At 38.8% G+C, this 22,968-nt stretch overlaps 1 protein-coding gene across 4 annotated transcripts in view; it reads left to right on the forward strand.

The window, feature by feature from the left end:
* Positions 1 to 22,968, forward strand: part of PPP3CC (protein phosphatase 3 catalytic subunit gamma) — an 82,759-nt gene that overhangs the window by 17,422 nt on the left and 42,369 nt on the right. For all 4 annotated transcript variants that reach the window (XM_052644588.1, XM_052644590.1, XM_052644589.1 and 1 more), the window contains exons 2-3: positions 18,531 to 18,728; positions 19,094 to 19,218. In XM_052644588.1, coding sequence (XP_052500548.1) covers positions 18,531 to 18,728; positions 19,094 to 19,218 — 323 coding nt within the window. The remainder of the gene's footprint in view (positions 1 to 18,530; positions 18,729 to 19,093; positions 19,219 to 22,968) is intronic.

Genomic DNA, 22,968 nt, shown 5'->3' on the forward strand with positions numbered 1-22,968 from the left:
ACATTACTTTGCCATCAGAGGTCCGTCTAGTCAAGGCTATGGTTTTTCCAGTGGTCATGTATGGATGTGAGAGTTGGACTGTGAAGAAAGCTGAGCGCCGAAGAATTGATGCCTTTGAACTGTGGTGTTGGAGAAGACTCTTGAGAGTCCCTTGGACTGCAAGGAGATCCAACCAGTCCATTCTGAAGGAGATCAGCCCTGGGTGTTCATTGGAGGGAATGATGCTAAAGCTGAAACTCCAGTACTTTGGCCACCTCATACAAAGAGTTGACTCATTGGCAAAAACTCTGATGCTGGGAGGGATTGAGGGCAGGAGGAGAAGGGGACGACAGAGGATGAGATGGCTGTATGGCATCACGGACTTGATGGATGTGAGTCTGAGTGAACTCCAGGAGTTGGTGATCGACTGGGAGGCCTGGCGTGCTGCAATTCATGGGGTCGCAAAGAGTCGGACACGACTGAGCGACTGAACTGAATGAAAATAAGATTTGTGCACAAATGTTTATAGCAGCTTTGGTCATAATAGCCCAAACCAGGAAATATTCAGTGGATAAATGAATGGCCTCATGGTAAATCCTCACAGTGGGGCCTAGTCAGCAATAAAAAGATAAAAACTACTGATATATTCGACAGCACAGGTGAATCACAAAACCACTATGTTTATGAAAAATACCAGACACAAAAAAACTAAAACCTGGACTGTTCCATTCATACAAAAATAAAAAGTGCAAAATTCATGTGTAGTGACAGAAAGTAGAGCAGTGGTGCTGGGAGGTAGAGGAGAGGGTCTTTCAAGCGTAATGGAAATGTTTCATATCTTGATTGTGGTTGTGGTTTGACAAACGGAGATGTGTCATATTTTATCGAATTGTGCACATTAGTGGATACAGTTTACTGTTCCTAAATACACCTCAATAAAGCTTATTTTTAAAAAAGAAGTTAAGGGAGCTATACCCTAAAATTAATCCAGGATTTGGTGCAGATGACTTCAGTTTAGTCATTCAGTCGTGTCCAACGCCGCGACCCCATGAACCACAGCATGCCAGGCCTCCCAGTTGATCACCAACTCCTGGAGCCCACCCAAACCCATGTCCATTGTGTCAGTGATGCCATCCAACCATCTCATCCTCTGTCATCCCCTTCTCCTCCTGCCCTCAACTTTCCCAGCATCAGGGTCTTTTCAAATGAGTCAGCTCTCTGCATCAGATGGCCAAAGTATTGGAGTTTCAGCTTTAGCATCAGTCCCTCCAATGAACACCCAGGACTGATCTCCTTTAAGATGGATTGTTTGGATCTCCTTGTAGTCCAAGGGACTCTCAAGAGTCTTCTCCAACACCACAGTTCAAAGGCATCAATTTTTGGCGCTTAGCTTTCTTCACAGTCCAACTCTCACGTCCATACATAACCACTGGAAAAACCATAGCCTTGACTACATGGACCTTTGTTGGCAAAGTAACGTCTCTGCTTTTGAATATGCTATCTAGGTTGGTCATAACTTTTCTTCCAAGGAGTAAGCATCTTTTAATTTCATGGCTGCAGTCACCATCTGCAGTGATTTTGGAGCCCAAAAAGATCAAGTCTGACACTGTTTCCACTGTTTCCCCATCTATTTCCCAGCATAAAATTTACTTTGAAATACTGCCTGGAGTTGAAATGCCTCCTTTTCAAAGTATGCTTCAGAGAGAAAATATTTGCACTGTATGACTAGCTTTAATCCATGGGTGTATTCTTAGTTATTTTTTATACTAATTAAAGAACAGCAAATCATTCAGAAGGACAGTAAAAGTGAGCAAAGAAGATGTTGTTTATAGATAATTTATGAATGAGTAAATTCGAATGACCAGTGAGCATATGAGATGATAGAGGTATGAACAAAGATATTTCTTTCTACATTACTCATGATCACAAAAATTAATAAGAATAGCTGCAATGTTTAATAATAGCAGATTGGTTAGGTGAATTACGATGCAAACTTTGAGAATTCTATTGTAGAAGAATATTTGTTGGTGTGAGATTTTAGTAGTTTAATACAAAATTCAAAGAAACAGGTTATAAGAGGAGGATTCTGCAGTATTTTCCAAGAGACAGATTACAGGATTGTATAGTACAGCTGATTATAAAATAAAATATTTAACTATTAAAAATAGTAAGATCTGTACCGGAATTTTAACAGTGATTATCTTTGGTGGCATTCTAAGAGATTTGGTTTTGTGGGAGTTATTGTTTTCTGTGAACTTTAGTTTTTTAAAAATTCTTTTTTTAAATGGAAGTATGGGGATCTCCCTGGTCATCCAGGGGTTGGGAATCCACCTTGCAGGGGACATGGGTTTGACCTTGATTGGGTAATTGGGATCCCACGTGCCGTGGAGCAACTAAGTCCGCCCACTACAACTAGAGAATCTGTGAGCTGTGACAAAATGTCCCATGTGATGGAAGGAAGATGCTGTGTCCCACAGCTAAGACCTGACGCAGCCAAATAAATGGATGAAGAAATAAGTATTTTTTAAAATTTGAAGTATACTGGATATATAGTATATTGTTAGTTTCAGGTGTATCATAGAGTAATTCAGTTATATAATATATATGCTTTATATTATTTTCTATTATAAGTTATTACAAGATACAATTCTCTGTGTTATATAATAAATCCTATTGCTGGTCTGTTTTATATACAGTAATTTGTATATGTTGTTAAAAATTGTTTTGCATTGAGTATATGGTTTCTTTGATGTGATTTGAAGATAAGCAGAAGGTTAAACATTGATACTGGGGTATTCATTATGCTGTACTTTCTGTTTTTGCAAATTCTTTGAGATTTTCAAAAACGTTTTACAATAGCTTGAAAATCTTCACTTTATTTACAGTGTGAGCCATGATATTTATCAAGCATAGCTCCACTTACGAGGCTATTTAATGGCAGTCATTAAGTTTGATTTTAATAAACACAAAATGTAATAACGTTTTGTTTCACATTAGATACAAAGCAAATTATCACCTCTAACTGATGGCTGATTTAGATTTGTTAAGTTTCACAATAGGAAGAGGTTTTGAATTTGGACACCAAGATCTGTTGATGATGTATTGATGATCCATTAATGGTTAGTTATCTTTGGGAATTGCCTGGCAGTCCAGTGGTTAGGACTCAGCACTTTCACTGCCTAGGCCTGGGTTCAATCTCTGGTAGGGGAACTAAGATCCCTCAAGCTTTACAGCATGGCCAAAAAAAAAAAAAATCCCAAAAGTATTCTTTCTAGCCTTGTAGAAACAGGTGGTGAATTTACCTCTCTGACATCCAGCAATACTCTTCGATTCCTAGATGAGTTGCAGCCAAAATAGATATTGGTAGTATTCCCATTGGATTGATTAATTTATAATAGAGTTCTGTACATTTTGAATAAGTAATACAATTTGTTGTTGTTGTTAAGTTGCTCAGTCATGTCTAACTCTTTGTGACCCCATGGACTGCAGCATCCCAGGCTTCCCTATCCTTCACCAACTCCTGAAGCTTGCTCAAACTCATGTCCATTGAGTCAATGATGCCATCCAACCATCTTGTCCACTGTTGTCCCCTCTCCTTCTGCCCTCAATCTTTTCCAGCATCAGGATCTTTTCTAATGAGGCTCTTCGCATCAGGTGGCCAAAGTATTGGAGCTTCAGTCTCAGTGTCAGTCCTTCCAATGAATATTCAGGACTGATTTCCTTTAGGATGGATTGGTCGGATCTTGCTGTCCAAGGGACTCTCAAGAGTCTTCTCCAACACCACAGTTCAAAAGCATCAATTCTTCAGCACTCAGCTTTCTTTGTGATCCAACTCTCACTCCATATATGACTACTGGAAAAACCATAGCTTTGACTACATGGACCTTTGTTGGCAAAGTAATGTCTCTGCTTTTAATATGCTGTCCTGGTTATATTTAATATATGTCCTGTCCTCATAGCTTGTCTTCCAAGGAGCAATCGTCTTTTAATTTTATGGCTACAGTCAGTCACCATCTGCAGTGATTTTGGAACCCAAGAAAATAAAGTCTGTTACTGTTTCCATTGATTCCCCATCTATTTGCCATGAAGTGACGGGACCAGATGCCATGATCTTAGTTTTTTGAATGTTGAGTTTTAAGCCAGCTTTTTCACTCTCCTCATTCACCTTCATCAAGAGGCTCTTTAGTTCCTCTTTGCTTTCTGCCATAAGGGTGATGTCATCTGCATATCTGAGGTTATTGATACTTCTCCTGGCAACCTTGATTCCAGCTTGTGCTTCATCCAGGCTAGCATTTTGCATGATGTACTCTGCATATAAATTAAATAAGTAGGGTAACAATATACAGCCTTGACGTACTCCTTTCCCAATTTGGAACCAGTCGGTTGTTCCATGTCCAGTTCTAACTGTTGCTTCTTGACCTGCATACACATTTCTCAAGAGGCAGGTATGGTGGTACGGTATTCCCATCTCTTTCAGAATTTTCCGCAATTTGTTGTGATCCATATAGTCAAAGGCTTTAGTGTGTCAGTGAAGCAGAAGTAGATGTTTTTCTGAAATTCTCTTGCTTTTTCTATGATCCAATGGATGTTGGGCAGTTTGATCTCTGGTTCCTCTGCCTTTTCTAAATCCAGCTTGAACATCTGGAAGTTCTCCATTGACGTACTGTTGAAGCCTAGCTTGGACAATTTTGAGCGTTACTTTGCTAGCATGTGAGATGAGTGCATTTGTGTGGTAGTTTGAACATTCTTTGGCATTGCCCTTCTTTGAGATTAGAATGAAAACTGGCCTTTTCCAGTCCTGTGGCCACTGCTGAGTTTTCCATATCTGCCGGCATAGAGTGCCACACTTTAACAGCATCATCTTTTAGGATTTGAAATAGCTCAGCTGGAATTCCGTCACCTCTACTAGCTTTGTTCATAGTGATGCTTCCTAAGGCCTACTTGACTTCGCCCTCCAAGATGTCTGTCTCTAGGTGAGTAATACAATAATATGGTATAAACTTTTAAAAGGTGTGTAACAAAAGTCTTCCTCCTATCCCTGATTCTAAGCCACCAGTTCCCTGTCTTGGGGAGGTTAAAGCCTGTCACCAGAGACCACTAGGAGCACATCTATATCTTATCAAAATGCAGTTACACTTAGCTTGTTGCAGCAAGGAATAACATATACTAGAATAACTGGTGGGGCATCTCAGAAGGAGGGAGTTAGAAAGGAGGATACACAGAATTTTCAGAGCAGAGATTGGTCACAGACTGAATTTAGGGAGGAAGTTAGTAGTCTGGGCAGGGACTGGCTACACTATGTGATGTAGTTGACTTGCTGGAATGGTCAGTGATTTTATCTTTAGTACACCCGAGTCCCTGAAGTGTTTTTGTCAGATCAGTTTCTGTGTAGTACTGGAACATACATAATGAGCTAATGTCAAAAAAAAAAAAAAGAGCTTTGATAGTCTGTAATGCACATTGTGGTTTGATTCGGTTCACTTTTTCTGACTTCTAAGTCATAGTGTTTTTTCTGAGTTTGGGGACAATTTGTGGTTTCTGTTTCAATTTTCACTCTTTGCTTCTGATCATTTTTTAACTAAACTGGAGGATTTACCATTTAGGAGTGATCAGTCAAGATCTGTGCCATTGTTAAGAGAGGTTGTGAGTGTTTGTCAAGCTTTTGATGATAGTAATTTTGACCTCTGTAAACACCAAGCCGTTTTGTTCTTTTTCTTAGGTGATTTTTTCTTGTTTTTATTTTATTGTAATATAATTGTTTTACAATGTTTCGTTAGTTTCTGCTATACAACTTGAATCAGCTATATGCATACATATGTCCCCTCCCCCTTGGGCCTCCCTCCCACCCACCCATCCCACCCCTCTAGGTCAGATGATTATTTTTTGAGTCAGAGTCACCTGGCATGATGATAACTGAATGCATTATTTAAGACTCTGGAGACCACACACATGACATCTGTAACAGACAAAACTTCAATAATTATTGTTAAAACTTGAGATAATGTCTCATATATTTCGTATCTATCTGGATCTTCCTATGGTAACCAAGTCATTTTTTCCCCTTTAATTTGGATATGAATTATTTTCCTTTCCCAGTGTCTGAGGAATTAGTCCTGCATTTGTTGATTATCAAGGATAAAGGTCTTGGTAGTACTAAGAATAAAGGGCAGGGTGTTTACTGACAGTCTGGAATCTTGAGACAGAAGAAAATATCCAAGAGAATAAAGGGCAAAATCATGGAGTGTGCATGGTAATCAGTGGCTTCTAGCATCTGAGAGATTGTGTTCTGTTGATTTTGGACATAAATGGTCTATTCACGTTATCTTCTGCTTTTGGAGCAAAACAGTTCTGGAAATCCTAACTCAGACACAGTGTCTGGCCATAGCAATGATGTCAGCGTTACGCATAGTTAATTTGTTCCATGTAGTGTTAGTTGCATTGGAGAAGGAAATGGCAACCCACTCCAGTATTCTTGCCTGGAGAATCCCAGGGACGGGGGAGCCTGGCAGGCTGCTGCCTATGGGGTCGCACAGAGTCAGACACGACTGAGGCGACTTAGCAGCAGCAGCAGCAGCAGTGTTAGTTATAAGTCCATGATACATACCTTTACCAAAGTTCTTTTGACATGTCTCCCCAAGGTTAACTGTTGATCTTTAGATTATAGCTGGAACTTGAGGTGAATGTAAGGAAGAAGCAGAAACTCTTTGTAGGTGTTGAGTCTGCAGGCTTTATTTATTCATTATTTATTATATTAACCATTAACCAGCCTTATCAGAATGGAAGAGAGTGGAATCTTCTGTTAAAGTATATAATCAGTTTCATAAAGAGTCAGTCATTGAGTATTCTGAAAGTAAGAATATGTCTTGAACAGAGAGGATATTGCCAAATCTCCAAGCCTTTTGATTTATCCTATAAAATGTATGAGGAATGTCACCAATACAAGCTTATTTAAACATAGAGATAAATCTTTTGTCGACAGCTATTGTGTCAGTCTTTGTATATAAATATATCTTTAACCTGAAAGATATACAAACATTGAAGCACATCTACTTTGCTGCTGCTGCTGCTGTCACTTCAGTCGTGTCCGACTCTGTGCGACCCCATAGATGGCGGCCCACCAGGCTCCCCTGTCCCTGGGATTCTCCAGGCAAGAACACTGGAGTGGGTTGCCATTTCCTTCTCCAGTGCATGAAAGTGAAAAGTGAAAGTGAAGTCATTCAGTCATGTCTGACTCTTAGCGACCTCATGGACTGCAGCCTACAAGGCTCCTCCGTCCAGGCAAGAGTAACTGAAGTGGGCTGCCGTTTTAACACATTTTAAATTAATACGTCATTAACTTAGGAAAGCTGAAGGCTGAACTCTTTTCATTTGTCAGATTTTTTTTTCTTTTTACCCCATTTTAATAAAGCAAAGAGCTCTCACAATAGTTTTGAATTAATTAAAAGTTGGAGAATGCCAAACAGAGCTAATAATTTCTGTTAATCCTTTAAAAATATTTTTAATAAGGTAAAGGATCAAATCTTTGTGTAACCTAATGGTCCTTTAATTGGGTAGACCCAAAGGTATCGTAGGTGTAAGAGACATCTTTACAGTTTTATTGTTCTGAATTCGGAGTAGAACAAAATTGAAGGGAATTGTTGTGTGACAAAATACTAGTTGTGACTATCCAAAGATGAGGAGTAAATTAAAGGCAGTATATTTAAAAATACAGTAATAAGTGACACTGTTTATTAGGAATGTCATCTTTTTTCTAAAAGTAAGGAATATTAAAAAAAAAAAAGAAGACTTACAAGTTTGTTAAAAGAAAAAAAAGCACAGAATTAACAGGATACTTTGATTTAAGGATTTAAGGAACGTCTTCTTTCGGCACAGAATAACTTTGCCCTTTTAATAGAAAGAAAATCAAATTCTAGTTTTCCTCTATTTATTACTCATGAAAGCATTTACATTAAAAGGATTTATAAGCCTTTATTCCTTATGATAAATCCCTCACATTTAACCAGTTTTGTCAGAAATTTTGATGTATTTTCTTTCTCTCATCGAAGGTTGTTTCGTTTGTGTACAAACCCAGACAAATAAAATATACCAGTTCTCAGACTTTCTACCTTTATTAAGGTCTACTGTCTAATTTATCTGTAGCTATACTCTGTCATTTTTTGATACAACCAGAAATTCCCCCCGCCAGCTTTATTAAGATAAAATTGACATATATCATTTCGTGAGCTTAAGGTATATAATATGTTAATTTGATATACTTATATACTGCAAAATGATTATTTACCACAACGGTGTCAGCTGACAACATATTAGCACCGTACAATGACCTTATCTTTTTTGTGGTGAGACAGACATTTCTTTTTCTAAAATACAAAATTATTCTCTATTTCTACATAACCAAAAACATATCTGATACTATGCATTCACATTTCCGTGTCTTTACATGCATTCTTTTACATTCCTTCAAAATCAATAACAAAAGACATTGTTAAGAGTTAAAGGTTGAATGAGAGGGGAATTGTGAGGGTATTAGAAATGAGTAATCTTACAACTTTCAGAGAGTTACAAATTAAAAGGGCTTTTATTGCCTGTGGATTAATTGGTCTCTAAATTCCCTTTAGGGTAATGCCAAATAGTCTTTTCCAGGTTTTGTGTCTCCTGCCTGTGTGAGTGCTAAGTCACTTCATTGGTGTCCGACTCTTTGCAATCCCATGGACTGTAGTCTCCCCAGGCTCCTCTGTTCATGGGATTTTCCAGGCAAGAATACTGGAGTAGGTTGCCATTTCCTCCTACAGGGGATCTTCCTGACCCAGGGATTGAACCTGTGTCTCCTGCATTGGCAGATGGATTCTTTACCACTGAACCACCAGGAAAGCCTCTTTGTATCTCCTGTGCTGTGCTTAGTCGCTCAGTCGTATCTGACTCTTTTTGACCCGATGGACTGTAGCCCGCCAGGCTCCTTTGTCCATGGGATTCTCCAGGCAAGAATACTGGAATGAGTTGCCATGACCTTGCCCAGGGGTCTTGCCCACCCAGGGATCAAACTCATGTCTCCCACATTGCAGGCGGATTTTTTACTGTCTGAGCCACCAGGGAAGCCTTGTGTCTCCTAAACACATCAAAATAGGGACTAATTGATAGAGATCAGGGATATTTACACAAGCCTGATTCCTTCAGCAAATGTTCTTTTTTCCTGGCATTTGGGAATTCTTTCAGGGAGCCAGTTTTAGAGTTTGAATTGCATTTGGAAGTCTCCTCATATTAAAGAATGCAGAGCATTGGGTATTCAGAATTCTGTTTCCTATTGTTTGAAGGTGCCTCTCAAATAATTTTGTTCATGTTAGACGTTCCCCAAGATGCCATTTGTATTTCATAATTTTTCCTGGGTGAAATTATGCCATTTATTGAGTATATTCATAATCTGAAAACGTAAAGGAAGCAGAAGAGGCACAGAGGAGACAAAGGCTCAGACTGAGAAAGCTCAGTGTGATCTGCAGCAATGATTAAGGATGGCACTTTTGCAACCACTTGTCTCTAGAAGACACAAAGTGACACCAGAGATCAACTGTCACCAACTGAGGGCCAGTCAGAGCCTCAGCTCCAGGTAGACAGAACTAAACAAAACACTTCTCAGGAGTTTAAGGACTGAGGAAGATCCTTAGGAAGTTTTAGAAAAATTGACCTAGTGCAGAGTTGATCTAAGACAGCCATCTAATGAGACCTTCCAAACTTGTCAGAGGCTGTCTGAACCAGCCATTGGGGCTGGCTGGAGGATACCCTTCTTAGATCCTTGTCTGTCCTCTGCCTATGTACTTCCTCATAGATGAGTGACACTCAAGATACTGAACAAACAGACAGGTGATGGGAATGCTATTAATTAGAAGCCAGATTTTGCTTCCAAACAGTACAATCTGATAAGACTGAAAGAGGACCCACATATCACCTTGACCCTGAAGTGCTCGACAAAATTACTAGAGCTCAGGCAACGCACTCCTATAGTCAGGGTGGCCCTGAGCAGGTGGTTATCAAATGGCCTCATAAGTGTACACTGTTACACTGGTACATGGATGTACCCAGAAACAAGGTCAGCTGAAGGATTTGTTTACAAAGAAAAGTTAGGTTTAGGAAGATCCCCTGGAGGAGGAAAATGGCAATCCACTCTAGTATTGTTGCCTGAAAGATTCCATGGACACGAGGAGCCAGGTGGGCTGCAATCCACAGGGTCGCAAAGAGTCAGACATGACTAAGCAACTGAGCACACGCATACAGAACTAATGAGAACCAGAGAGGCTAGGGACCTTCTCTGAGGCAGTTAGGAAGGCTGCTCATAGATACTATTGTTAGATAAGAGACTGTTGCTGGATTTTTAGGGTGGAAGTTGGTAATCTGGGCAAGGGCTGGTTAGAATCTGTAAACTTGATAAGTTGCTGGTACTCATAAGCTCTAGTGTTAGATCAGATCTGGTGTTTATGCAGAGTTACTGTTAAATTACTTTACCTGAGGTCTTATCTTGAAACGTACAGATCTGAAACATCTGGTGTGAGAAAGTTTGAGCTCAGATAGTCTGTGATGTATGTTGTGGTTTGGTTTGGCTCACTTGTCTGTCCTGTGAGTCATAGTACAGTTATAAGTTGCAACTTCTGTTTCGATTCTGAGAGATGTCTCGTGTTAGTTTCTTGTGCATATAAAAGTGTATTTGTGATTGTTGAACAGTCTAAGGAAAAAACTTTAACTTCAAGAATTCAATACTAGTTTTCCACTGCTGTGTAACAAATTATCAAAAACTTAGTGGCTTAAAACAGTGATTTTTTTAGCTCAAAGTTGTGTGGCTCAGAGGTACATTTGTGGCATAGACTTCTCTGCTCAACAGCTCAAAGGCTGAAATCAAAGTGCCCACCAGGGTGAGTTTACATGTGGAGGCTCGAGGAAGAATCTGATCATTAGCGTGTTCAGGTTATTGATAGTTCCTTGTGGTGGTAGGAATGAAGTCTTTATTTTTATCTGGGGGCCTCTTCTTGCTCCTAGAGGCTACCTTCATTCCTTGCTCTGTGGCCTCCTCTATCTCCAAGCTAACGATGGAGAACTTATACGTCGAATCCCTTTCATGCTTCAGATCTCTCAGCTCCTATGTCTAACCTCTAGATCCAGATGCAAAGGTCTCCTGTGCTTAGGTCGGGTGTACCTGGACAATCTCCTATTTTAAGGTCATCTGATATGGGACGTTACTTATGTTTGAAGACTTCCTTCCTTCCAGCAGTGCCTAGATTGTGGTTTGATGGAGTAACTGGGAGAAGGTGTGTGTATACCATGGGCCCAGGCATCTTGCGGGGTCTATCTCCCACTCACCACAGTGCTTTTGTGTCTTTTGAAGCATAAGCCACAGAGTTTCCTCTTTGTCCAAATAACTCTTGGTCATTTATAGGTGTAACTTAAATTTGATGTTGAATTTTTGAATGTCGCTGCTAAGAGTCAGTTTGGGGTACAGCTCTGTTGATTTGAGAAAAGTCTTATTTATGTATGAAACTGATTAACATAGGGAAAGTTATTGCCAACGGGATTGCCTTTTTTGCCTTTGGCATCTCTTATTTTTCTTTTAGTAAATTTTTTACATAAAAACTTGAAAAAATGTAGGGCAAAGCAGATAGGGGAAAAAAAGCCATCTGTAGTCCAAACCCATACTTTCATCCTATTCTTCCAATTTTTATTGTTCTCTAGAAAGAATATCAGTATGATCATGTAGTATACGAAATAATTATATACTAACTTCTTATATATACATATATTTCTGATTATAGAAGTGTCACAGGGTAATTGGAGAAAATTTTAAAAATAGGCAAGCTGGAAAAATAAGATAATTTAGAATCTTGTTACCTAGCACTAATACTTGGGTATCCTTCTTTACTGCCTTGTCTAATGCATTATTTAGTCACAATTTAGATCATATTATATGAATTTATTTTTAAACAGAGTTAACACTGGGATACTTAACAATTTTAAATAAAAGATATTTGGTGTATTACTTATCACCGAGGAGTTTTTTTGTGTCTTAACCTTTAAAAGTGACTTTGTTAATTCTGTGCGAATTTTAAATTCATAAATAAGAGTTCTATTTTTAAAATTTTACATTCATATGTACATATATATGTATATATGTACATATGATAACTATTTTATGGGAGAAAGAGAATTCCATTGTCTTTTCAAATTGACTCACTCCCTCAGAGTCCCTGACAGCTGAGTTTTCACCCTACCTTATATGTTAATATCATCCATGGACCAAGGACATTGGTGTTTCCATTGGCTCTACTTCCCTCTTGCTTCTTGAGACAAGATACCATGACCCTGTCCTCCCTCTGGGGAATAGCAGCTCAAAAAATAAAGTGCTTTGAAAAGAGGTCTTTAAGGAACGTTCTAGACTTAGTGAAAGAGAGCACCATGTGCCTCCTCTCCCCTCTTCTCCTGACTTCTTTGATTGTGCTCAGTCCCTCAGTCATGTCCCATTCTTTGTGACCCCATCGACTGTAGCCTGCCAGGCTCCTCTGTCCTTGGAATTTTCCAGGCAAGAATACTGGAATGGGTTGCCGTTTCCTACACCAGGGGATCTTCCTGACCGAGGGATCGAACTGTGTTTCTTACATCTCCTGCATTGGCAGATTCTGTACAACTGGCATCACCTGGGACTGACTAGAATGCTAAGATGTTCCACCTGAAGGTGCAGACTGATATGAGGTCTCAGTGCGATATTTTCCTGCTGAAACATTAATAGACTGGGCACTCGCTATATGAATTATCAAAGAATACAGAAAATCACTATTTACTTGGTGATGAAAACAGTTTGTTTTATTACTGTGCTTCTACTTTTGAGGAGAGAGATGAGGCAAAGACAAATGCTTTGTTTTGTAATATTCCTTGCAAAGTGTCCAAAATGTGATTTGGATTTGGTCATCAACCATGTCAACAATGATTCTGTTTTAACAGTGGGGTGAAAAAAATCCTTCTATTAATGCTTTTCTTAGGATTGAGAAGGAACCGAAATGGAAGACGTGTACATGAGTGGAAGTTTGATTCTGAGTTACATAATCTTACATAAGGAGCTGCTGACTGATTGGGAAAGACCCTAATGCTAGGAAAGATTGAGGGCAGGAGAAGGGGGCAACAGGATGAGATGGTTGGATGGCATCACTGACTCAATGGACATGAGTTTGAGCAAACTCAGGGAGATAGTGAATGGCAGAGGAGCCTGACTCTGCAGTCAATGGGGTTGCAAAGAATCCATCATGACTTAGCAGCTGAACAACAATAACAACAATGAGAATTCTTAAGATTTATGCTCTTAACTTTTCTTATATATCATACTGCAGTGTTAGCTATTATCATTAAAGTACATTACATTCCTAGTACTTATTTACCTTTTCACTGAAAATTTGTATCTTGCTACCCCTTTCCTCCATTTCTCCCTCCTCCCACCCTTCTCCTTTGGTAACTATAAGTCTGATCTCTTTTCTATGAGTTTTGTTTTGTTTTTAGATTCCATATGTAAGTGCTACCATACAGGATTTTGTCTTTCTCTGCTTGACATATTTCACTTTTAGCATGATGCCTTCAAATCCATCCATATTGTTGGAAATTATAAAACTTTCTCATTTTTTAAGGCTGAATAATACTCCACTGTGTATGTATGTACCATAACGTCTTTATTCATCCGTCAGTGGGCACACAGGTTGTTTCCATAACATGTTAAATTGTACATGCCTCTTAGACATCTGAGTAGATGTTAAATAGATTGTTGGATTTAAGAGTCTGGAGGGCTCATCAGTTTTCAGAAGGTTTATGTTGAAATTCTTGGTTGTATTTGTACAAACAACTCCCTTTATAATCATGTTGCAGCTAGTTTAATTATGAAATAAAACCATTTCTACAATTTTTACTTTCTCATTTATTTATTTATTTGGCCGTGCTGGGTCTTACGTTTTGACACACATGATCTTTAGTTGGCATGTGGGATCTAGTTCCCTGACCAGAAGTTGAACCCAGGATTCCTGCATTGAGAGCACAGAATCTTAGCCACTGGACCATTGAGAAAGTCCCTTATTTTTAAAGATAAAAAGCTGAATGACTTCCCTCCACTATTTCTTATGACTTTTTTTTTTAATGTGGATACACTCTAAGCAGCCTGTTCTTTTTTTAAACTATTTAATTATCTATTTATTCTTGGTTGCGCTGGATCGTCATTGCTTCGCATGGGCTTTCTCTAGTTGTGATGAGCAGGAGCTGCTGTCTAGCTGTGGTGCTCGGCTCTCTCACTGTGGCGGCTTCTCTGGTTGTGGAGCACAGTCTCCAGTAGTTGTGGCCCACAGGCCCTAGAGCGTGCAGGAGTCGTGGCGTGTGGGCTCAGGAGCGTGGGCTCGGCAGTTGTGGCGCATGGGCTTGGTTGCTCCGTGGCATGTGGGATCCTCCCGGACCAGGGATTGGCCCTTGTTCCTGCATTGGCAGGTGGATTCCTAACCAGTGTACCATCAGGGAAGGCCTAAGTGGCCTTTTCTAGTACCAGTCATCTTTGAATGCCAAGAACCTCCTCTCCTCAAAAAAAAAAAAAAAAAAAAAGGTACTGTAGTTTGTTAACCCCTAAATTATCATATTTCTGGGTAAATGATGCTTTGATTCATAGTCAAATTTTTTTAACACTATGCTTGCGTTTTGAAACCCTTTAATCCGTCTATTAACCCTACTTTCTTGTTGAAAAGGATTGTACCTTTTAAAATGATGAGCCTATGTTAAAAATAAAGGACCAGTCCCCCAAGTGACAATATGAAATAATCAATAAAGCAATAACTTGAGTGCTGGCACTACTGACATTTTGATTCTTTCATTTAAAAATGCCTAATTTGGTCCTAAAACATTGTAAGTCAACTGTACTTCAATAAAACATATATATATTTAGAAAAAAATTAAAATGCCTACTTTGGTTAGCATAATTTTTTTAACAAATGTCTGGAATTACTTATTACCCTTGTAATTACACTTGAGTATCTTTTCTTTGAAAATTGAAAAATTGTCCTAAGACTTGGTTTTGGAAGGATGATACCTTTAGAAATGGAATAAAGAGGCAACACACAGCCACAGAAATGAAGAAGGGAAACTTCTATGTCTGGTGGCATATGGTTTATTTATGACTTGAAAGGATACAAGTACTAAACCTCAGTGTTACAGTTTAAATACTTCATAGTTTAAAGCATGGGTAAGATGTTAGAAGCTTGAACTTCAGAGTCCAAGTGCTTAGATTGTATTTTTTTAATCAGTGAAATTCCATATGTCATTAAAGGCAGTTTGAAACTTGTTAAAACTCAAACTGGGGCTTGAACACGTGTATATACATAATATTCAAGTTTTCATTCTAGTCTTATTCTTGTTCCTCTAAATCCATATTTATCCAAACCAGTCTTACTTAGAAAGTGTGGTCTGTGAACCAGTGTCTGTCCACCAATTGGTGCTAAGTGAATTAAGTACAGAGAGTGGTGAGCATTTAAAAACTTTCATAGCAGCTCAACATCGGCACAACATCTGTACCTGTGATTATTTTTCTAGTAATTTATTTTTACTGCATTTTACAAGGTTTAGTTTTCTACCTGTTGGTGCTAGGGTGGGGGCAGTTCCCAAGACAGTTTACGAAGCATTTCTCTAGATCCCCTTCTTTTCCACTCAGAAATTCTGAGTGGAAAACTCCTTGTATCCATGTGGCCACATGGGGGCTGGGGGTAAGGACACGAAGACCAGTAAACTGTGCCTGTGTGATGACTGAGAATGCAGATTCTGATTATCTGAGCTTAGTGAGCACGAGCTTTGCAACCCCATGGACTGCAGCACACCAGGCTCCCCTGTTCTTTACTGTCTCCTGGAGTTTGTTCAAAATTCATATCCACTGAGTCGGTGATGCTATCCAAACCACCTCATCCTCTGTTGCCCCCTTCTCTTCCTGCCCTCAATCTTTCCCAGTATCAGGGTGTTTTCCAATGAGTCGGCTCTTTGCATCAGGTGGCCAAAGTATTGGAGCTTCAGCTTCAGCATCAGTCCTTCCAAGGAATATTCACAGTTGATCTACTTTGGGATTGACTGGTTTGATCTCCTTGCAGTCCAAGGAACTCTCAAGAGTCTTCTCCAACACCACAGTTTGAAAGCATCAGTTCTTCAGCACTCAGATTTCTTATGGTCCAACTCTCACATCCATACTTGACTACTGGAAGAAATGGGTCACCTGCTTGGTGGCTCTGTAGTGGGTCTAATGGCAACCTCCTCCAAGAGGACTTCTGCCACACGCTTATGCCACACGCTGTGCCTCCCAGGACTGCTGCTGCTCTATACTATTGCTTATTTCTCCCATAATTTTGAAGCAAATCCCAACTAGCATTTACTTTCATTTGAAAATATTTCAGTAAGAATCACTAAAATATAAAAGGTTTTTTGTTATTATTAAACACAACCATAGTACCATTGCTATTTTAGTAAAAATGTAAGTAAACTTGTTCAGGACTAACCTTTACCCTGTTTTATAGACTCACTAAGATGAGTGAATAAAAGACCCATCATAATATTTTTGTCTTATAATAGATGTAGATTATCCTATTGAGATAGTATATTGATGTACTGTATAAATCATACAAGTTAACACTGAATTTGTCCTCCAAATTGAGGTGGTTTTGAGAGTAAAAGGGGATGCTGTTAACAGTTACACTAGGAGAATGGCTGAAATCTAGGACTGTCTTGAGTAAACTGGGGTGTATGTGGTCCCCTTCTGGAGAAGGCAATGGCACCCCATTCCAGTACTCTTGCCTGGACAATCCCATGGACAGAGGAGCCTGGTGGGCTGCAGTCCATGGGGTCGCTAAGAGTCAGACATGACTGAGCGATTTCACTTTCACTTTTCACTTTCGTGCATTGGAGAAGGAAATGGCAGCCCACTCCAGTGTTCTTGCCCGGAGAGTCCCAGGGATGGCGGAGCCTGGTGGGCTGCCGTCTATGGGGTCGCACAGAGTCAGGCATGACTGAAGTGACTTAGCAGCAGCAGCAGCATGTGGTTCCCTGTTTCAGTGTAATATTTGCCAGTTGGATAGCTACTATGATTTCTTTCAGGGGGCTTTGAATAGTCAAAATGAGTCAAGTTGTAGCCAAGAGTATTACAAAACCTACCATAGGACTTTCTTTACTTTTGAATAATACAAAATGGTATGGCTAGAGCAAGTTTAAAATTGTGTAAGCGCCTGTGGATTTCAAGTTGGTTCTTAATAACACTTCCATAAAGCTAGAAGTGAAATCATCAGACATAAGCACAAATTAAAATGAACCCCTCTGTTGGGACTTCCCCAGCAGTCCAGTGGCTGGGACTCTGGGCTCTTGGTTCAGGGGGCACGGGTTTGATCTCTGGTCAGTTCATTTGGATCCCATGTGACCAAAATTAAAAAGAAATAACATGAACCTCTTCTTTAAAATGTATGGTTTATAGACTTATGGCTATAGGTCACAGGAAGTCTAAAGTAGACTGTTTTAAAGATAGGTAGAAGAAGAGATGATAGCCAATTTTAAAATGTCAAAACTTTTTTTCTTTTCCAGTTGCTAACTTACTGTGATGTTGTATATAATCTTTATTAAAGTGAAGTTAGTTGTTAGCATTTCCAGACTAGAAAACAAAACTAGGCCTCCCATATCTATTTTTCTCAAGTTTGTGCTCTGTTACTATAGCAAGTTATTTTCTGAAAGAGCTCCATTCTGTTAGTTGTGTTCTTATTATCACTAATATTTTAAGCGACTGCCTTTTAATAGGGCTTCTCTTGTGGCTCAGCTGGTAAAAGAATCCGCCTGCAATGCAGGAGACCTGGGTTCGATTCCTGGGTTGGGAAGATCCCCTGGAGAAGGGAAAGGCTACCCACTCCAGTATCCTGGCCTGGAGAATTCCATGGACTATATAGTCCATGGGTTCGCAAAGAGTCGGACACAACTGAGCGACTTTCACTTTGACCTTTTAATAATACATACATACACTTGTGTATGTATTATTAATAATACAGTCGTACATTGCATTAATAATAAAATCATACGTTTATGATTCCCCTGAACAGGGACTGAAGTCAAACTTCCAAGACACGGTTTCATTATGTCTATTCTTTGAAGGAAATAAATGCATTTTTAGTAGTGTTGTGGTTTCTTTTCCTTTATGTTTTAAACCGTAGTTTCTTTTTGAATACTTTTTCATAGAAAAAATATATTCATTGTCTCACTGTTAGCTTATTTGCTGAATCAAGTGTTTCATGTTTATATGTAAGGCATAATTTATATACATCTAGATCTTTTAAATAACTTTGACTTTGTGGCCTTCTAAAAAATTAGAATCGATCATCTATAATATATAGTATCTCCAGTTTTTTTTCCCCATGTAGTTCTGGTGCTGTGGATGTTAAACCATGGTGATGTTTTAGACTTAATTTGTTATGTAAAAGTGATGTCTTTATGGTTGTTTTCTATAACTTCAGCTGTTAAAAATTTTTTTTTTCTTTTCTTTCTAGCTGTCCCCTTTCCTCCGACCCAGCGGCTTACTTTGAAGGAAGTATTTGAGAATGGGAAACCTAAAATTGATGTTTTGAAAAACCATTTGGTGAAGGAAGGGCGACTGGAAGAGGAAGTAGCCTTAAAAATAATCAATGATGGGGCTGCCATACTGAGACAAGAGAAGACTATGATAGAAGTAGATGCTCCAATCACCGGTATGAGAAGGATCTGCACGGTGGTACTTAGATCTGTGCTAGATTGAGGAATGATTACAGATTTGAGCTAGTTTGAGGAATGATTACAAGTCATCATCGACTAAAATGTGTAATAATCATTCTAGGAATTGTGAGCAGTTTCACGATTGTTTGATATGTTTTTCATTGAAGAAATACAATTTAAAATGTCTAATATTTCCGATAGGACTGTTTCAGATTGATAGATTACCTGCAGTTATCAAGCAGTCCAGTCAAAAGCTAGAGTGATTAAAGTTAAAAGTTAAACTGTGGTCTTAATAGTGTAATGCTCTTTCTCTTCTAAAACATAATTTTTCGCCTCACCTTATGTCTTTTTTCCCTCCTAGTATGTGGTGACATTCATGGACAATTCTTTGACCTGATGAAGTTGTTTGAAGTTGGAGGATCACCTAGTAATACACGCTACCTCTTTCTGGGTGACTACGTGGACAGAGGCTATTTCAGTATAGAGGTAAATATTAAACTGGGTATATTGGAACTGTCATATTTATTCTTAAATTTTTTTTCTTTTCTTTCTTCAGTAGAAGAAATTAAAATGAACACTTGCAGAATTTATAAACTTTGTTACTTTCATTAAGTAAAGTGATAGAAATTGATATTAAAAAACTATTTCTTTTATTTGCCAGTAAAAATCTGACATGTGGAAGGCTGTATTAATGCAGTTTTGCAAATAACTTAAGTGTTTACCAACCTTTCCTCTTTGGAGGTAGTGTACAGGCTATATATAAATAACTTAAATTGCTTTTCACCCTAAATGGGGTTTGGATTAGCTCACCTTAATTGTAAAACCACAAGCTGTTGGGCTACACTGAATGCATAGATTAACTGCCAATGCTAAATAATCAGGCATTTAACCTATTGTAGAAATAATTTCTCATCTATTGCACATAGTAAGTACATGTTCATTGAAGGAAAAATAGTTAATGAAAACTCCAATTTATATATTTTGAAAACTGTATGATGACAGAAAAATGGTTAGATTTAAAACAAAGTATTAATGTAAGCTTTTACATATAAAAAATAAAACTATTTTAAAACCTAACAGAAGGACTTCTCTGGTGGTCCATTGATTAAGATTCTATGCTCCCAGTGCAGGGGGCCCAGGTTCTATCCCTGGTCGGGTAACTAGATCCCACATACCACAACTAGAGATCCTGCACACCGCAACAAAGATCAGAAATCTTGCATGCTGCAACTAAGACCTGGTGCAACCAGATAAACAAATTTTTTTAAAAAGCTAACAGAAGGACTTAGTACATTCACATTTAATGTCTATTGATTCAGCTGTACGTGGTCGGCAAAAAAAAGTAACTTTTGAAATAGTTCAGGTAATTGAATTATTACCTATCCCCAGAATAGGCTTGAGATGAGACGTTGAGCCCGCTTGTTGTTCTTGCAGTCGTCAGTTCTGCCTCTCCCTCATAGCGGGGGCTCACTGGACTAAGGACGTTTCTGGTGGCTAAGGGTTTATTGTTCATGCAGCATGTCTGCTAATACAAGTCAACCATGTCACCTGGTCTCAACGAGAGAAGCAGCTGTGGTTCTAAAGCTGCCAAAAAACCCCCAAGAAACAGGAGAAATGGATCTTACTCTTCATTTAAATAGACAGTCTAAATTCATGAGTCAGAAAACCTCAGTGTGGTCTTGCCAGTGTCCCAGATTCTAAATGCCTTGCGTCCAGACTGCCCCCTGCATGCGAGCAGAGTCTTAACTGCCAGATTACCAGGGAAATCTCTCTGTTAGGTTTTGACACATAGTAGGCACTCGGTATTTGTTGGTTGAATGGATGTTAATAAATCATAGGTTGTATTTGGCTTTATCTTGTTACTTGATGTTTGGCTACCGTAAAGTGTTTTTCTGGAATAGTTGGAGATAAATTAATCAGAACTTTAAAGTGACAGTGCTGTATCACACCAGTTTTAAAATTAAACTGTAGGAGATATCTGGTGTTAGTTGGAAGTCACTTATAAACCAATAAGGTTATAGATTTCTGTAAGCTACAGTTTAGTCCAACATGATATAAGTATATAATTGAACAATAATTTTTTATCAATGTGCTTGATAAACATGAATGTTATGTTAAACAGGAAAATAAGGTAATGGAGCCCTGATGACAATTTTTTGTTATAAATAGTCATTTTGGGGGGTAGAAAAGTTGGGAAATGCAGAATCTAACAAAAACATTTATAAATGAAATAATTACTGTTACTATTTTGTTATATTTCCTTGCATTCTTTTTTCTCCTTTTACATGTATATACAATTTTCAAAGAAAGTTGAGATTGTTTTGTACGTTCTCTTTTGTAATCTTTTTCCTCTCCTCAACGTTGTGTTGAGAACACTTTTCTCTGTCATTAAAATTTCTCCAAAAGCGTGATCAGTGGCATGAATACCATAATTTATCTCACCATTCCTCTTTGGATAATTCAGTTTGCAGCAGGTACTGCTTATTGTCTACTTTTTCTCTTCTTATTCCTTACTAGCAAAATCCTTGTTTTGTTCAAATAAATGGGATTGGGGGTTCAGGGAGAACTTTTAATGTTGGGGAGGGAAGGCCCTTATCCCAGCCCAAGGGGATGAATTTTTCTGGTTGGTTTGAACCAGTCATGGCAGTCCATTTCCTGTCACTAGTTGATTAGTCTAAGTAAACATGGGATCCTCTTTCACCCAGTAGTATATAAAGAGATCTTCTGATAATCATGACCTTTCTTTGTTGTGTACAAAATAACCATAAAATTGTATCCTGATGTATAGTACGAGGGAATAAAACTTGAAATTAGAGGCCAAGAAGTATATCAACCAAATTACATTCTCGAGTAGATGTGCACTGTGCTTTTATAGCTCATTACTTCGGAAAGGTTAGTTGGTCATTTCAGAAGGCAGAAATAAACACCAAATAAATCAAAAGATATACTATGTTCTTGGAAAGGTAAGTATAGAAAAGAGAAAGTGCTTTCTACATTTATATATGAATTTAATCTAACTTTTCCTTGGAATATTGTGAAAGTTGGTATGTTGCAAACGGAAGTCATCCCCAAAAAGGGAAAAGCCATCTAATTATATTTGTATGTGTCTATGTGTTTACATTTTATAATGTTTCTTTTGCATTGTCTTCCTTAAAACATACACATATTTTGATCTAACAATTTTACTTTCTGCGAAATTATGCTACACATATAATTATGTACAATGACATGAATGAATAGTTTGTCACATAAAGTTCTGCTTGGCAAGCTACAGTCATGGGGTCGCAAAGAGTCAGACAGGACTAAGCAACTTAGCACACAGGCATACAAAGCATCCTGCAGCAAAGAATTGTGCCTGTTAATAGTACCTAAGTTGGGAGACATTGTTATCATTCTGGGGATGTGAAGATAAATAAGCATAACCAAGTCCTTTGTTGTGTTTTCTAGTAAGAGAGACAGCATCTTTATATTTGTTTAGCGTCCATGAAAATCAAGTCAGGGTAAAGGCCTAAAGGGGACAGGAGTAGCTCATTTGGGACTTTCCCGGTATCTCTGATGGTAAAGAATCTGCCTGCAATGCAGGAGACCAGTGTTCGATCCCTGGGTCAGGAAGTTCTCCTGGAGAAGGGAATGGCTACCCACTCCAGTATTCTTGCCTGGAGAATCCCATGGACAGAGGAGCCTGACAGGCTACAGTCCAGGGGGTCACAAAGAGTTGGACACGACTAAGCAACTAACACTTTCGCTTTCAATTTAGTTGGAGGTCAGGGAAGTTCTATCTGAAGAGGTAACATCTGAATAGAAAACGTGAGTGACCTGAGAGATTGAGCCATACGAAGATGGAGGTGGGGTGAGTACCTTCCAGGCAGAGGCCGCGTAGAGCTCTGAGGAAGGAACGCGCCTAAGACAGCTCAGGAACAGAAGCAAGGTCAGCGTGGCTAGACAAAATGAGGAAGAGGACAGTGGGGATGGTGCATCAGAGAGATAGGCAGGGGTTACATGATGTCAGGCTTTGCAAACCATGGTAGAATTTGGGTTTTATTCTGAACGCAATGAAAATCCTCTAGAGCTTTTTTTGTTTATGTTTTTTGTTTTTAAGCATGGCAGTGATATAACTTTCATTTATGTTTTAAAAGTTACTCTAGCTGTTATGTGGTAGACTGACTCTAGGAGCCCAAAAATGGGTTCAGGGACACTAGTTAGGAGTCTCATTCAGGAAGATGCTGGTGAATTAGA

Source organism: Budorcas taxicolor, chromosome 8 (assembly GCF_023091745.1).
Source record: "Budorcas taxicolor isolate Tak-1 chromosome 8, Takin1.1, whole genome shotgun sequence".
Classification (NCBI taxonomy): domain Eukaryota; kingdom Metazoa; phylum Chordata; class Mammalia; order Artiodactyla; family Bovidae; genus Budorcas; species Budorcas taxicolor.